Consider the following 15,909-nt stretch of genomic DNA (forward strand, 5'->3'; position numbering starts at 1 on the left):
AATCAGTCGCACCAAATACCACCAACACATTCGTTTTAACACACGAGGGGACCAGGTTTTGGACCATTGCTACTCTCCCTTCCGGAATGGCTACAAATCCCTCCTCCGCCCACCATCTGGCAAATCGGACCACTCTTCCATTCTGCTTCTGCCCGCTTACAGGCAGATACTGAAACAGGAAGCACCCACCCTCAGAACGATCCAGTGCTGGTCGGACCAATCAGACTCTACGCTACATGACTGTTTTGATCACGTGGACTGGGAGATGTTCTGGTCTGCCTCTGATGACGACATCGAGCTTTATGCTGATAGCATAACATGTTTCATCAGAAAGTGCGTAGAGGATGTTGTTCCGACCAAAACAATACGGATCTACCCGAACCAGAAACTTTGGATTAATAGCGATGTTCGCGCGGCACTTGATGCGCAGACCTCTGCTTTTAATTCCGGGAATGCGGAGGAGCATAAACAAGCCAGTTATGCCCTCCGAAAAACAGCAAAACGTCAGTACAGGAATAAGATTGAAGGACAGTTTAACACCACCAACTCTAGAAGCATGTGGCAGGGAATTAACATCATCACGGACTTTAAAGGGAATAAAAACTCTGCCGTGAACACCGCTGCCTCTCTCCTGGATGAGCTAAATACTTTTTATGCTCGTTTCGAGGGAAATAACACCGCCCTCACGGAGAGAGCTCTCACGGCCGAAGCTACAGAGGTTAGTTCACTCTCCGTCTCTGTAGCGGATGTAACCCGATCCTTCCGACGGGTGAATATCCGCAATGCTGCGGGTCCAGACGGCATTCCGGGCCGTGTCATCATAGCGTGTGCGAACCAACTGGCTGGTGTTTTTACGGACATTTTCAACCTTTCCCTCGTTTTGTCTGTAGTCCCCACATGCTTTAAAACGTCCACCATTGTGCCTGTTCCAAAGCAATCCAAAATCACTTGCTTAAATGACTGGCGTCCTGTTGCTCGGACCCCCATCATCAGCAAATGCTTTGAGAGACTAATCAGAGATAACATCATCTCTGTGCTGCCTCCATCACTGGACCCATTGCAGTTTGCTTACCGCAACAACCGCTCCACTGTTGATGCCATTGCATCTGCAATACACACTGCTCTCTCCCACCTGGAAAAAAAGAACACTTATGTGAGAATGTTGTTTGTAGACTACAGCTCAGCATTCAACACCATAGTGCCCTCCAAGCTTGATGAGAAACTCTGGGCTCTTAGCTTAAACAGCTCACTATGCAGCTGGATCCTGGACTTCCTGTTAAGCAGATGCCAGGTGGTTAGAATAGGCAGCAACATCTCCTCATCACTGACCCTCAACACTGGAGCCCCGCAGGGCTGTGTTCTCAGCCCACTCCTGTATTCCCTGTACACACATGACTGTGTGGCAACACACAGCTCCAATGCCATCATTAAGTTTGCTGATGACACGACGGTGGTAGGTCTGATCACTGACAATGATGAAACAGCCTACAGAGAGGAGGTGCACACTCTGACACACTGGTGTCAGGAGCACAACCTCTCCCTCAACGTCAGTAAGGCAAAGGAGCTTGTGGTGGATTTCAGGAGAAGAGAAAGAGAACACAGCCCCATCACCATCAATGGAGCACCGGTGGAGAGAGTCAGCAGCTTCATGTTCCCCGGTGTCCACATCACTGAGGAACTCACATGGTCGGTCCACACTGAGGCTGTTGTGAAGAAGGCTCATCAGCGCCTCTTCTTCCTGAGACAGCTGAGGAAGTTTGGAATGAACCGCCACATCCTCACACGGTTCTACACCAGCACTGTAGAGAGCATCCTGACTGGCTGCATCTCCGCCTGGTACGGCAATAGCACTATCCACAACCGCAAAGCCCTGCAAAGGGTGGTGCGAACTGCCAGACACATCATCGGAGGTGAGCTTCCCTCCCTCCAGGACATATATACCAGGCGGTGTGTGAAAAAAGCTCGGAGGATCATCAGAGACTCCTGCCACCCGAACCATGGGCTGTTCTCACTGCTACCATCAGGCAGGCGGTATCACAGCATCAGGACCCGCACCAGCCGACTACATGACAGTTTCTTCCCCCAAGCAATCAGACTTTTGAACTCTTGATCTCTCACGATCAAAATACATCAGCACTGCACTTTATTACTCTTATATCTCACACCGGACTGTCATAAATTATATTCTCTCTTAACAACACACTGGCAACTTACTATCAACCGACAGCCTGAATGTCAATACAGTACAATACAACCTACTGTATATTTTATATATACTATTTTTATGTGTATTCTATATTGTGTGTATTGTATACTGTGCATTGTATGTTATTATTTGTATATTGTGTTATGTGTAATTATGTATATATTAGATTTTAAATTTTTAAATCTGATGTTTATTGTAAATTGGTATATGTCTCATCACTGTCACGACTACTATGTTGCTCGGAACTGCACCCAAGAATTTCACACACTATTGCACTTGTGTATATGGTTGTGTGAAAAATAAAAGTGATTTGATTTGATTTGATTTGATTTGACATGTAGGAGGAGTGGAGTCCAACACCAAGCAGGAACAGAGCTGGATCTGGCCGGTTCTGTTGACCTTAGGATAGGAGTCCCGAGGTTGAGACAGGGAAACAAATAAAATAATATTAGCATAGATGCCATTCAATGTATTGCAGAGTAATAGATCATGATCACTGTTTCTGGTTCCGGCAGACCTAACTAAAGCAGCCTAATTGTGAGTTGAAGGATAAATTTGTTGTATGCCTGGCTAAACAGATGAGTCTTTAGTCTAGACTTAAACTGAGTGAGTGTGTCTGTATCTCGAACAGTGTTAGGGAGACTGTTCCATAGTTTAGGAGCCAAATATGAAAAGCATCTACCTCCTTTTGTGGATTTTGATATTTTAGGAACTATTAACAGGCCAGAATTTTGCATGAATGTGATGGAATATAGCGTGGTAGAAGGTCACTTTAAGTACTGTGGAGCTTGACCATTCAAAGCTTTGTACGTAGTTAACAGAATTTTTAAATTAATACGAAATTTAACAGGTAGCCAATGCAACGATGATAAAATGGGGCTGATATGATCATATTTCTTGGTTCTAATAAGCACTCTGGCTGCTGCATTTTGAACCAATTTAAGTTTATTTATTGATCTTGCTGGACATCCTCCCAGTAATGCATTACAATAATCTAATCTTGAGGTCATGAACGCATGAATTAGTTTTTCGGCAACAGCAACAGAGAGCATGTGTCATAATTTAGCAATATTTCTTAGGTGGAAGAATGCTGTTCTACAAACGTTGATAATTTGATTTTCAAAGGACAGATTGGTATCAAATATAACACCTAATTCTTCACTGTTGAAGATGTTGTTTTGTCGGAATTGGGTAGAAGGAAATTTCTGGCCATCCAATCTTTTATTTCATTGATACACTCTGCTAATATGGAGAATTGTGAAATCTCATCAGGTTTTGAACAAAATATAAAGTTGGGTATCGTCGGCATAACAGTGGAAACTTATTCCACGATTCTTGATAATATCTCCCAGGGGAAGCATATACAAGGAGAAAAGCAGAGGCCCTAAAACCGATCCCTGTGGCACTCCATACTTTGCTTTTGTTTGGTTGTACAATTCCTCATTTACACAGACAAAGTTGTAGCGGTCTGCTAAATAGTACCTAAACCATGCTAATGCAACTCCACAAATGCCAACATAATTCTCCAGCCTATTCAAGAGTGATCTATCGTGTCGAATGCAGCACTAAGATCTAAAAGCACCAGAAGTGAAATGCAGCCACGATCAGATGATAAGAGCAAGTCATTTGTAACTCTGATAAGTGCAGTCTCTGTACTGTGATGAGGCCTAAATCCTGACTGAAATTGTTCATATATACTATTTCTCTGTAGAAATGAACATATTTGGGAGGATACTACCTTTTCTAGTATTTTCGACATAAACTGGAGATTTGAAATCGGTCTATAATTAGCCAGTTCTCCAGGATCAAGTTGTGGCTTCTTAATAAGTGGTTTGATAACTGCCATTTTAAAGTTTCTTGGGACATGTCCTAAGGATAGCGAGGAGTTAATAATATTAAGAAGAGGTTCTGAGATTACTGGGAATACTTCTTTTAAGAGCTTGGTTGGTATTGGATCTAACAAACATGTTGTGGCTTTTGATGTTTCGATAAGTTTTGTTAGCTCTCATGACCTATGACAGCGAAGGATTGAAGTTGCACATGAGGAAAATTATGAGACACTGTTTTCTGAGGTACTGTGACAGATGATTGCATAATTCCAATTTTATTTCTGATTATTTCAATTTTATCAGTAAAGAAATTCATGAAGTCATTACTCTTGTGCTGCGACGGAATATCTGGTTCTGAGGCTTTATTTCTAACCAATTTAGCCACAGTACTGAATAAACACCTAGGCTTGATGTGGTTATTTTCTCTGAGTTTGCTAAAATATGCTGACCTGGCAGCTTTTAGTGCCTGTCTGTAGCTACAGACACTATCCTTCCATGCACCGCGAAATACCTCTAATTTTGTATTCTTCCACTTGCGCTCCATTTTCCGAGCTGCTCTCTTGAGAGCATGAGTGTGATCATTGTACCATGGTGCAGGGCTTTTTTCTTTCATTTTCTTTAATCGAAAGGGGGCCGACACTATCAAGAGTGCTAAAGATTACTGTATTTATATTTTCTGTTATTTCATCAAGTTCTTCTAGGCTTTGGGGTTTACGGAGTGTATGAGATAGATCTGGAAGATTATTAGTGAAGCTATCTTTAGTGGTTGAAAGAATAGTTCTACCTGAACGATAGCGTGGTGTAGATTGAGTAACATTAGCCGATCGCAGCATACAAGAGACGAGGTAATGATCCGAGATGTCATCGCTCTGCGGCAGAATTTCTATATTATCAACATCAACTCCATATGACAGAATTAAATCTAACGTATGATTATGGCGAAGAGTTGGTCCTGTTACATTTTGTCTGACTCCAAGAGAGTTGAGAATATCGATAAATGCTAATTCCAATGTGTCATTTTCATTATTATCTATGTGAATGTTGAAGTCACCAACAATTAAAGCTCTATCTACAGTAACTACAAGATCTAATAAAAAAAAAAAAGTGCAAATTCACCAAGGAAATCAGAATAAGGCCCGGGTGATCTATATACGGTAGCAAGGGTAAAAGACGACAGAGTTTTTTATTTTATTTATATCTATATCTGAAGGTGTCACATTAAGCATTATTAGTTCAAAAGACTTAAATTTATATCCTGTCCTCTGAGTAACACCAAAAACTTCACTGTAAATTGTACAGTGAAAAAACCCTTCAGATGAGGCTCATGTTTATAACAATAACCTGGGGGAGAAGATTCATTTAAACTAATATATTCATCCAGTTTAAGCCAGGTTTCAGTCAAACAGAGCACATCCAAACAATGATAATTTAATTTACAATTAGTGCTTTGGTAGAAAGAAATCTAATGTTTAGTAGCCCTATATTTATATGGTGTTTATCTTTAATTTGTTTGTTTTGTTCAAGTTTGACCTTAATCAGTTTTTTTCTAAATAATTTAGTGAGGGTTTTGTGTTTGGTAGTTCGGGGAACAGACACAGTCTCTATGTGATATCTAGGTGATACAGTCTCAATGTGTTGTAGTTTATGTGACCTGTGTGATGTCTCAAGGCAGCTAGCAGAAGTTCGGATTAGCCAGTTTGTCTGCTTCCTGACCTAGGCCCCAGTTAGTCAGATACTATCATTTTTAAGACTATGAGCCAAATTACTAGAGAGGAGAGCAGCACCTTCCCTGGAGGGATGGAGTCCGTCTCTCTTTAGCAGTTCAGGTCTACCCCAAAAACTCTTCCAATTGTCTATAAATCCTATGTTATTCTGCGGACACCACTCAGACATCCAGCCATTCAGTGACACTAATTTACTATAAACCTCGTCACCACGACGAGCAGGGAGGGAGCCAGTCGTGGCCCGTTCGGCAACCTTTCGCGGCCGGCCCACCTGGAAAAGTCCTGGTTCTACCTATGGCCAGTCCACCCCTGTCTGGAGCAGATAAAAATTTCATTTCACCGCAGGCTGCACGTGCTTCTTCCCTCTCTCTCATTCTTGGCGCGTGCAGGAAAATGTCATCTAGTTAGACAAGAAAACGCAAAGCACAAGTAGCTATAGAAATCACTTCGGTGGTGGTGCGAAAGTCGGACGTTTTCACATTTGAGTCATCTTTAAATCTGTGCGTGATTTTAAGTTATTTTTCCGCTGAACAGGCTTTTTTAAGCTCAGAATTGTCGCCTCAGGTGAGTCAAGTCCCGTCTTTCACCGGACTGTCTTGTGTATTTTGTTGATCCATGTTTTTCATGTCTTTTATTTTGAAATTCTAGTTTCTGTTCCCTAGTCATGTGATGTCCTGTTTTCCCTCTATGTTCATGTGTCTTGTTTTCATTGGTTTATTGTTTAATTATCTTGTTTAGAGTTCTGTTTGTTCACTGGTTTATGTTCTCCCATGTCATGTATTTAACCCTCATGTTTTCCATAGTCCATTGTCAAGTATTGTTGAATGTGGATGTGTTTTGTGCTTCATAGTCAAGTCAAGTCAAGTCGTTTATGTTTATATTTTGTTTTATACTCACGTTTGGATACTGCACCTTGTAAATAAACTGCACTTGGGTTCTCTTTACGTCATCGTCTTCTTCATTGCCAGCGCACATTGTTACACGGACCATGTCGACGGGTTAATTTTGCTCGTCAAAAAATTTATACTTTTGAGTAAGTAGCTTAGAAAATGACTGTTTAGGCTAGGAATGCCATTTTTTAATGTGCTGATTAAGAATGTTTATTTTCAACGAGGTGCTGACCGCTTAATGTCTTAAACTGTCTTTTATTCAGTGTGCACGTCATTTTTTTTTTTACATTGTAACTGTTATTGTCATAGCTGTCATAGATCAATGGTTAATACACGACTGCACGTCGAGAAATACGTGCAACTTTTCAGCGTATTTTTTCTCTCGTAGATTTGGCTTACCTGTTAATTATTTTCAACAATGTCCTGACTGTTTTAATATGGTTACTAACTTTTACTTGGTCAGTTACATTTAGAAAAGGCTATTAGGTTTGCTCTTGGTCCTGCACTATTCATTCAATTGTTTTCAATAAATAAACCTGTATTCACTAAAGTTGAATGTGTGTCATGTTCTATATTTAATATACAATGATCATAATGCAAGGCGAGCATGTCGCTGATAAATGCCCCGTCAGTAAAATTAGTCATTCCGCTCACCAGCCACAGTACCGGGTGAGCCAAAAAGTTCATGTCAAGCTCTGCCTCCACACTGAAATGTCAAAATCCCATTCCACACTTTCAGTGTGAACAGAAAATTGCACCTGCAATCTTTTTGCACATTGCACGTGGTTAAGACACAGTATTAGAAGTTTAAAGATTATTCACTTCATACTCATGGCTGTTTGTTAAGTGAGTTTTCTGCATAATTTCTTGCCACAGTGGAGAGTTTGAATAGAAATAACGGATTACTAAAGAGCCTTCCACACCGAGAACGAGCATACAGTACATGCTGCGACAAAGCAAGTTGTTTGTTTTTTTTTCGGTGAGTATGCCGATTTTTATTTTAATTTATTTTTAATTTTTTTCACACGGCAATGAAATTGTTTGCATTATACAGAGTCTTGACGTTAAGATCAGAACCAGAATGAGCTTTATTGCCAATATTTTTGGATTTTTGGATTGGATTTTTTCTTGGTGACAGAAGCTTCCAATGCACAAACAATACAGCAACAAGACAGATAATATTTATTTTTAAAAAGCCAATAGAAAATATAAGTATATATAGAAATACACAATAAGACAAAGTATATATATACATATGTACAAATAAAAATATGTTATATACAGTGCAAGGGAATGTAATGTAGAAGAGGTAGGATATGTTAAATATAATTGACTAAGCTGTGTATTGCATGTAATTATTGCACAGTGGGGCAGTTTTAACTGTTCATGAGATGGATAGCCTTTGGAAAAAAACTGTTCTTGTGCCTGACGATTCTGGTGCTCAGAGCTCTGTAGCGCCGGCCAGAAGGCAGCAGTTCAAAAAGGTTGTGGGCAGTGTGAGTGGGGTCCAGAGTGATTTTTCCAGCCCTATTCCTCACTCTGGAAGTGTACAGTTCTTGAAGGGAGGGCAGGGGGCATCCAATAATCCTCTCAGCAGTCCGAACTGTCCTTTGTAGTCTTCTGATGTCCGATTTTGTAGCTGAACCAGACCAGACAGTTATTGAAGTGCAGAGGACAAACTCAATGACTGCTGAGTAGAACTGGATTAGCAGCGCCTGTGGCAGGTTGAACTTCCTCAACTGGCAAAGGAAGTACAACCTCTGCTGGGCCTTTTTCACAGTGGAGTCAATGTGGGTCTCCCATTTTAGGTCCTGTTGGTGAGCGGGGTCAGTGTTGGTGTGTTCCTCCTAAAGTCCACAATCATCTCCACTGTTTTGAGCATGCTGAGCTCCAGGTTGTTATGACTGCATCAGTGAGAGCCATTCAACCTCCCTTCTGTATGCAGACTCATCGTCATCTTTGATGAGGCTTATGACAGTAGTGTCATCTGCAAACTTCAGGAGCTTGACGGAGGGGTCCTTGGCGGTGCAGTTGTTGGTACACAGGGAGAAGAGTTGTGGGGAGAGCACACATCCCTGGGGGGCTACAATGCTGATCGTACAGGTGCTGGAAGTGAATTTACCCAGTCTCACAAGCTGGGTTAATTTATTCCATAGGAGATTTGGGATGATGGTGTTGAAAGCCGAACTGAAGTCCAGGAGGTGTTGATGTTTGTGTGAAGTTAAGGTCAGAGCGGGTGTGGGGTGTAAGACTGGGCTTTTCAAATCTACAGTAAAACACATTCAGGTCGTCAGCCAACTGTTGATTCCCTACATTGTTGGGGGATGGTGTCTTGAAGTAAGTAGTGTCTTTCAGGCCTCTCCACACTGATGCAGGTTCGTTAGCTGAAAACTTGTTTTTCTCAGAGTAGCTTCTTTTAGCCATTTTAATATCCTTAGTATGTTTTTGGCCTGATTACACAATATTTTATCCCTGCTTCTGTAAGCATCTTCTTTGGCATGATGAAGCTGTCTGAGTTTTGCTGTAAACAATGGTTTGTCGTTGTTGAACGTCAAATAAGTCCTAGTAGGAATGCAAATGTCCTCACAGAAACTGATATATGATGTTACAGTATCTGTGAGCTCATCCAGATTGGTGTCTGCAGCTTCAAAAACACTCCAATCAGTGCAGTCAAAGAAGGCTTGTAGTTCCAGCTCTGCCTCATTGGTCCACTTTTTACAGTCTACTACAGGTTTAGCTGATTTTAGTTTCTGCCTATAGGTTGGAAGAAGATGAACCAGACAGTGATCAGAGAGTCCCAAAGCTGCTCTAGTGACAGAGCAATATGCATCTGTGAGGAGGAGGAGGGCTCATTTCCCTCGCTTGCGTCTCATAGCACGCTTTAACAACAATGACTAAAATGTCCAGCAAAACGTCTGAATAGTCCAAAACCGGGAAAAGATTGTCTGGTATGTGCTGCTGAATGTTCAGCAGTTCGTCCCTGGTAAAACCGATTGGAAAAAATTACTAAACACAGGACAAAAAAAAAAAAAGGACAAACAAACAAAAACAACAAAATAATTGGAGAGCTCCACACTGAGGCGGCCATCCGTGGTGCCATCTTGAGAACCATCTGTCCATAGATGTTGTCACGTTTAATTTGTAACTGCACAGTTAAAACATGCAGGGTTTTTAAACAAATGTAAATAACACAAGTGGAATACAGTATATTGCAATAAAATGTTATTAAGTATTGTTCCATTTGATACCATTTGTTTTAACTGTTAATATTTGTTTACACTCAATTCTTTCTAATCATCGCTGAGACGGTGTTGTACATGTTTATACTGCCAGATGGTTAGAAATTATCTCAAATCTTTCTCGTTGAGCAAATCAACAACAAACTCGTTATCACTGCTGCAGCTTTTAGAGAAAAGCGTTTTCTTTTTTCAGTCTGCTTGTTAGAGAACTCGCTTGCTTGTCTTTAGCACTGATCCCATGGTAGTTTTTGACTGTCGAAAATGTACTGTTGAAATTGACTGTTGATCAGTGCCATTTTTTGTACAGACTTGAATGTTCTAACAGCAGGTATTCACGTTGCTTTTGGTATGAAGGGGCCATTTGTTTACAATCGTCTCTCTTTTTCACGTCGCTATCGCCTTTACTCAGAAACACATTTGCACATAATTAATGGTTAGTATGTTTTAACTGATAGCATTCACAATTTGGTACAGATATTGTACTTGTTTATCTCTTTCACACTTTGCCCTCAGGAGAAGAATCCGTCTGTGCTGTGATGAGTTGAACCTGCTGGTGCCTTTCTGTTACGCTGATACTGATAAAGCCACAACCCTGCAGTGGACTACAGCCTTCCTGAAATACATTAGAGAAATACATGGAGATTCTCTCAAACAGGTTCCAGCAACATCTCACTTACCATGTTCATCATTTTCCCATAAAGGTCCACATTCTGGTTAAAAGACGTTTACATGCTTCATAGTTATTAGGATAGTTTTACTTACTGTTTTACATGAAATGTAATGTTGTTGATTTAACACGTTAATTTAGTGATAGATTTTTTTGCAGAAAAAAATAACGCAAATTATCACACTATGGTAATTAGGAATTTTCCTACCAACTGAGCTATTCAAGCTTCATGTTTTTGCAACTCACAGTCAGCCGGGGGCAGTCAGCTCTACTTCAGCTGTTCAGACAACAAACACAGCTTTTCAAAAACAGCTGGACAGAGCAGAGTGCTGGGGTCTTATGACGTGTTTGTTTGTATTATTTTTTGAAGTTTTAACTACATTAAACTTGACAGAGCATCGTAAATACACTGCATTTATGGCTAGAAACGCTGAAAACCAGTGAAATGCGACCTAACCACAGTGAGATGCTCCAAAAGCGTCTGTTTGACGCATGTGGGAAACATCCTGTAAGAACAGCCCACGTCTACAGATTGATGAACTCAATTGTAAACTGGATTGCTGAGGACTGTAGGTCAGTGATAGGCTTGTGTTCGATAATATGAAAATAACTCCACAATATATTGACCTCTAAAGCCACTGTTGGTATTATAAAATCAATGCCTTACTCGTCTGCCACAATAATGTATTTAAATTATCTGGTATTATTATTATATTATTACTATTTCATTATAAATTAATATTATTTGTATTAAATATTATATTAATAACTATTTTTATTATTATAAATTTAATTATCTTTATTTGTGGGCCTTTTTCAGCAAATATTGATATGCGATTAAATGTGTTTCGATTAATTAATCAACAAACCATTTAATTAATTTGATTTATACTTTTAATCAATTGACAGCCCTAATTAAATGGAATCAGCATATTCTGAATAAACTAAGACATGCACACTCTTTCCAGATGTTCTCTTCTTGGGAATACTGGAGATGCTCTTGCCATTTTCTTTATGCTTCATTTTTGTCATTTTAAACATTAAACAATTAACTAATTTCTCATTCATGTCCTCAACAATAACACACAAGAGCAAGATGTAATTGTAGTCCAAGACATTTCACAACTGTCTGTATCTTCTATCACACTGAATATCACACATTTGTTTGGACGTTGCAGCCGCAGATATAAATGAATGTTCACTTTAGGGATGTCACATATATGAAATTTGGCTGACAATTAATTGTCAAACAAATAAAGTACTTTGCAAAAGTCTTAGGCACATCAGATGTTTCACAAAAGCATTTGTCTTAAGATGGTTATTTATATCTTCAGCTTTAGTGTGTCAATAGGAAATATAAATGTTAGACTCCCAAACATTACTTTTGCAAATAGAATAGATTAGAATAGAAGAACAGGGAGCCCTGCAACAGATGCCATTGCCCTCACAGAGCCCCCAACTGAACATCGTGTCAGTCTGAGATTACATAAAGAGACAGAAGCAATTGAGACAGTCTAAACAGGTAGAAGAACTGTGGCGAATTCTCCAAGAAGCTTGGAACGTCCTATCTGCCAACATCCAAGAAAACTGTGTCCAGGTGTACCTAGGAGAATTGGGGCTGTTTTAAAGGCAAAGGTGGTCACACTGTGAGCTATAAAGAAGGTCGAAATACTCGAGCAACAGTATGCTCGACATTCAGACACCAGCCACACAGCTGGGGAAGGCGTTTAGAGGAACATTTAAATATGAGGACCCACAATACTCCTTCTAAAACCTTAATTAATTAAACAGTATATGTAGTGTAAAATGTGTAATTTATCATGTTTACATTTTGCATTCATGGTGCTAATGTGCTAACATGCCATAATATGCACCAGTTACCATCTGTTGATGACACTGATTAGGGCTGCATGATTATGACAAATCATAATTGCTGATTATTTCCTTTGATATTATAATTGCGATTATTAACTTCGAATAATAGTATTTACAGTAAAATACTTATCTTGTGTGGGGCAGTTGCATGCCATATTCTTTATGTTGGCTATTCATCAAAACTTGAGAATTATGTTCCTGAATTGCTTTAATATTTTAATTGCATGTGAAACAAAAAGTGTTTTTAAAATTTGGAATAAATTGTTCACAGTATAATTTAGATAGTGAGCATTACTTATATGCCTTTACACTAATTTAAACACGTCAGATTTGCCTCTGCATGCATGCATACAACGACCCAAAAAATATTTTGTAAATAGAAAATTTTGGTGCAATGGGAGTACACCTAAACGGAATGCTATAATTTTTCACGATTATATAATTGTGACAGCTCAATTAATTGTGCAGCCCTAACACTGATACTACAAGATGGGTGTATAAATAGGTGCCTGACAGGTGTAAATGAGCAGAATACAGACAAAAGAATGATGATTAGTGGCATATCTCACTGTATTTAATGCTGAGCACTTGTGATCAGTCACCCAAGTCTAACCCGGGTCTAAAACACCTTCAGTTTGGCCAGATTTTGTCTGAAATTACATCACACCCATTTGTTCTGTAACTGCTAGAAGAATATTGAGGCTTTTATAGTTGTTTTTGCATTTTAACCTGGGATAGGAGGACGTATAAATATAGAATGTTACAATATTGCAAACAGGTTCATGCATTTACATGATTCTTTCATAATTGGAATATGACTAAATTCTGATTAATATCAGAATATTCTTAAGCATGTAAGCACAGTAATCTTTTTGTTGTAGGATTTCCAGGGCACGTTCTGTGGTAAGACTGGACTGCGGCTGAAGCCCAGCTGTGTTTCAGTGGTTCACCATCCAGAACTCTCTAAAGATGCTACACAATCTTACAACTCTTCCTCACATAACTGACTTCCTCTTTCTGCTGTGTGTTGATGCTCAGAGCTCTGAAAAGAGTTCCCTTTTAAAATTTTAACTTGTGTAGCACTCTACACTACAGATTATGTAGTGTTTACCAAAGCACTGTTCTTTGCACAAGTAACAGATTTGAGAGTAATGTTATTCCATTTTTATTCTTATTAACAGGCCTCATTTGTAAAAACATGAGCAGAACATATTTCTGTTTAAATTTTTCAGAAAACTTCTTAGGTCACATTCATTTCAGTACAATTTAAGAACTTTCTATGAACAATTCAAAATTTTACAAACAATTCACACAGAAAATCTTTCTGAAATTCGTTCTGCTTATGTTTAATAAAGGAAGCCCACTGTTGCATATTTGTTACTGTATGATCCTTGTTTACTTTCAGTGTTTATACATTTTACTATTTTTTATTAACATTTGTTTTTTATTATTAATGGTTGACATGTTTATGCCAACTTGTCAAAATTCACATTTAAACAAAAAATCTAGGAAAAGATTTATTCAGAAAATGAAGCAAGGAATGTTCTGATACATAGCCATTTGTTGTCTTATTTTGTACTATAAATATGTGTGGTTTAAATAAAGTATTATTTATTAAAATAAGCATTGATTATTGCTGTATTTTTGAAGGGTTAAGAGACTTGAGCTCTAAAAGAACCGATTCACTGAAAAGTGGCTTTATTTAGTATTTCTTACAATACCGCGCTGTAGAAATTCACTGTACATACAACAGTAACTCAGAAATAATAAATAGTATTTAAAATAATGTAGATTTAATAGTTACAGCACTAGTTTCTAGTGGGTGAGGTTTATAAAGTCCACAAATGGCCAATGAAATTTCTCACAGTAAAAGTGTTTGAAGCATCCAGATAGATGCGTTTTTTTTTGTTGTTGTTGTTGTTTTTTATTCTTCAAAGGGTGATTTTGGACACTAAACATTTAAGAAAGTAACTTAGAATAAAATGACAAAGAAAATCAATTTGAATAAAAATACAACTGTTTAAAAATCTTGCTGTAATACATAAAATATTTCTACACGTCTGTTTTTGATATCTCAAGCAATTCCCCAGAATTTACTGTTGTTGCCTCTGCCCAAATTTCAAGCTCAAAGTCATGCATCGTTAGAGGGTCATTACACTTTTAACTGGTACTGTACAAAGGGACTTTAATCTGAGGTGGTATTAGAAGGAGAAATCTTTTTTTTTTTACATAAACTAGTTTCCACCGTGTCACTCAGTGATGTATTTAGTCTTTGGTTGTATCTACACATGCTGCTTCTTCAAGCCTGAGGATGTTCTCGAGTTTCATCTCAACATTTGTTCAGCTCTGAAAACGCTGTGATGATCCACTGACATTATTTTTTCCAGTTCCATATTCCCTCTCAAAAACATTTATGAAAAGGAATTCTGTTACTCTCACCGCCCAACACCACCCCCCCCCCTTTAATTCTCATGTCTCTCCTGATGGTGTGGACAGGTTGGTTAATGGTTCTTTGGGTTGGAGGATTTCCCGTGAACGGCTGCACCCTGACACGCTGAAGTGTCACAGATTCCAGGTGAACCCTGGTGTCCTGTTCGGCCTGTTCTTCCAGCTTCTCCTGATTCTCCTGGGTCTCCAGGTGCACCATCACGCCCGTCTTTGACGATGCCGCGGACTCCTGGCAGACCTATTTAGCAGAGAGGACGATGATATAAAACTAGTTGATCTGTGGTTTAACTCTAACTCTTATCAGTCATGAATGTTTGGAGGATTTGTCCCTGCAATTATCTAACTAGACAAGTTTGTGAACTTGGTATAGTCAGCTGTTTAATACATTTATTATAAGGCTGTACGTACCCTGGTCACCCTGGTCTCCAATGGGCCCTTCAATGGCTTTACCGACAGGTCCCTTATCACCTTGCTCACCAGCATCACCTACAGGATTGAGATGAGACATGAAAATTCTTAGTTTTCTTTTAAATCAGGAAAGCAAATTTACAATGTCAAGTGTAAATTAATGATGTTAAATGGTTCCTGGGTGCATTTAATATACTGGGTGCTTACAGACATTATACCAAACTGGTCTTCATTATGTAGTCCTTAAAGTGTTAAAAGTCTCAAGAGAATGGCTTTTGAAAATAATTTTTCAAGGCACGTCCTGTGCTGAGGAAATATCTTTCTCTGACATAGCACATTAATGAGCAAAGGCAGATCGATATGTCAAACACTTTTAAATGTTAAACTGATGCAGATTGTTCCAAGTTAAGGATTTTTTTTTTTTAACATTAGCCATTATAACAGCCATGAATGCTCAGAGGCAGCATCTCCAAAAGTGCCCTTCAGAAAAGAGAAGGCGGCCTATACTTGTAACTGAGATGATGGTAGTTGTGTGGTTTAGCTCTGGACTTTGTCTCAGGTTTATCATGGTTATCAGGTTTAACCTGTACATGATGTCTTTACACAACTTAGAAACTAATGTA

General features: G+C 39.0%; 2 protein-coding genes across 2 annotated transcripts in view; one reads left to right on the forward strand and one right to left on the reverse strand.

Annotated features, from left to right (window-relative positions):
• LOC127419217 (uncharacterized) overlaps positions 1–13,784 on the forward strand; it is a 50,090-nt gene extending 36,306 nt beyond the window's left edge. Inside the window, exons 5-6 of the mRNA XM_051660447.1 lie at positions 10,402–10,543; positions 13,312–13,784. Coding sequence (XP_051516407.1) covers positions 10,402–10,543; positions 13,312–13,437 — 268 coding nt within the window. The 3' untranslated portion in view covers positions 13,438–13,784. The remainder of the gene's footprint in view (positions 1–10,401; positions 10,544–13,311) is intronic.
• Positions 13,785–14,085: 301 nt separating this feature from the next.
• col9a3 (collagen, type IX, alpha 3) overlaps positions 14,086–15,909 on the reverse strand; it is a 41,532-nt gene continuing 39,708 nt past the window's right edge. Inside the window, exons 31-32 of the mRNA XM_051660411.1 lie at positions 15,287–15,364; positions 14,086–15,116 (exon numbers count right to left, since the gene is read on the reverse strand). Coding sequence (XP_051516371.1) covers positions 14,932–15,116; positions 15,287–15,364 — 263 coding nt within the window. The 3' untranslated portion in view covers positions 14,086–14,931. The remainder of the gene's footprint in view (positions 15,117–15,286; positions 15,365–15,909) is intronic.

The sequence above is a fragment of the Myxocyprinus asiaticus genome, chromosome 28 (genome assembly GCF_019703515.2).
Source record: "Myxocyprinus asiaticus isolate MX2 ecotype Aquarium Trade chromosome 28, UBuf_Myxa_2, whole genome shotgun sequence".
In the NCBI taxonomy this organism is placed as follows: domain Eukaryota; kingdom Metazoa; phylum Chordata; class Actinopteri; order Cypriniformes; family Catostomidae; genus Myxocyprinus; species Myxocyprinus asiaticus.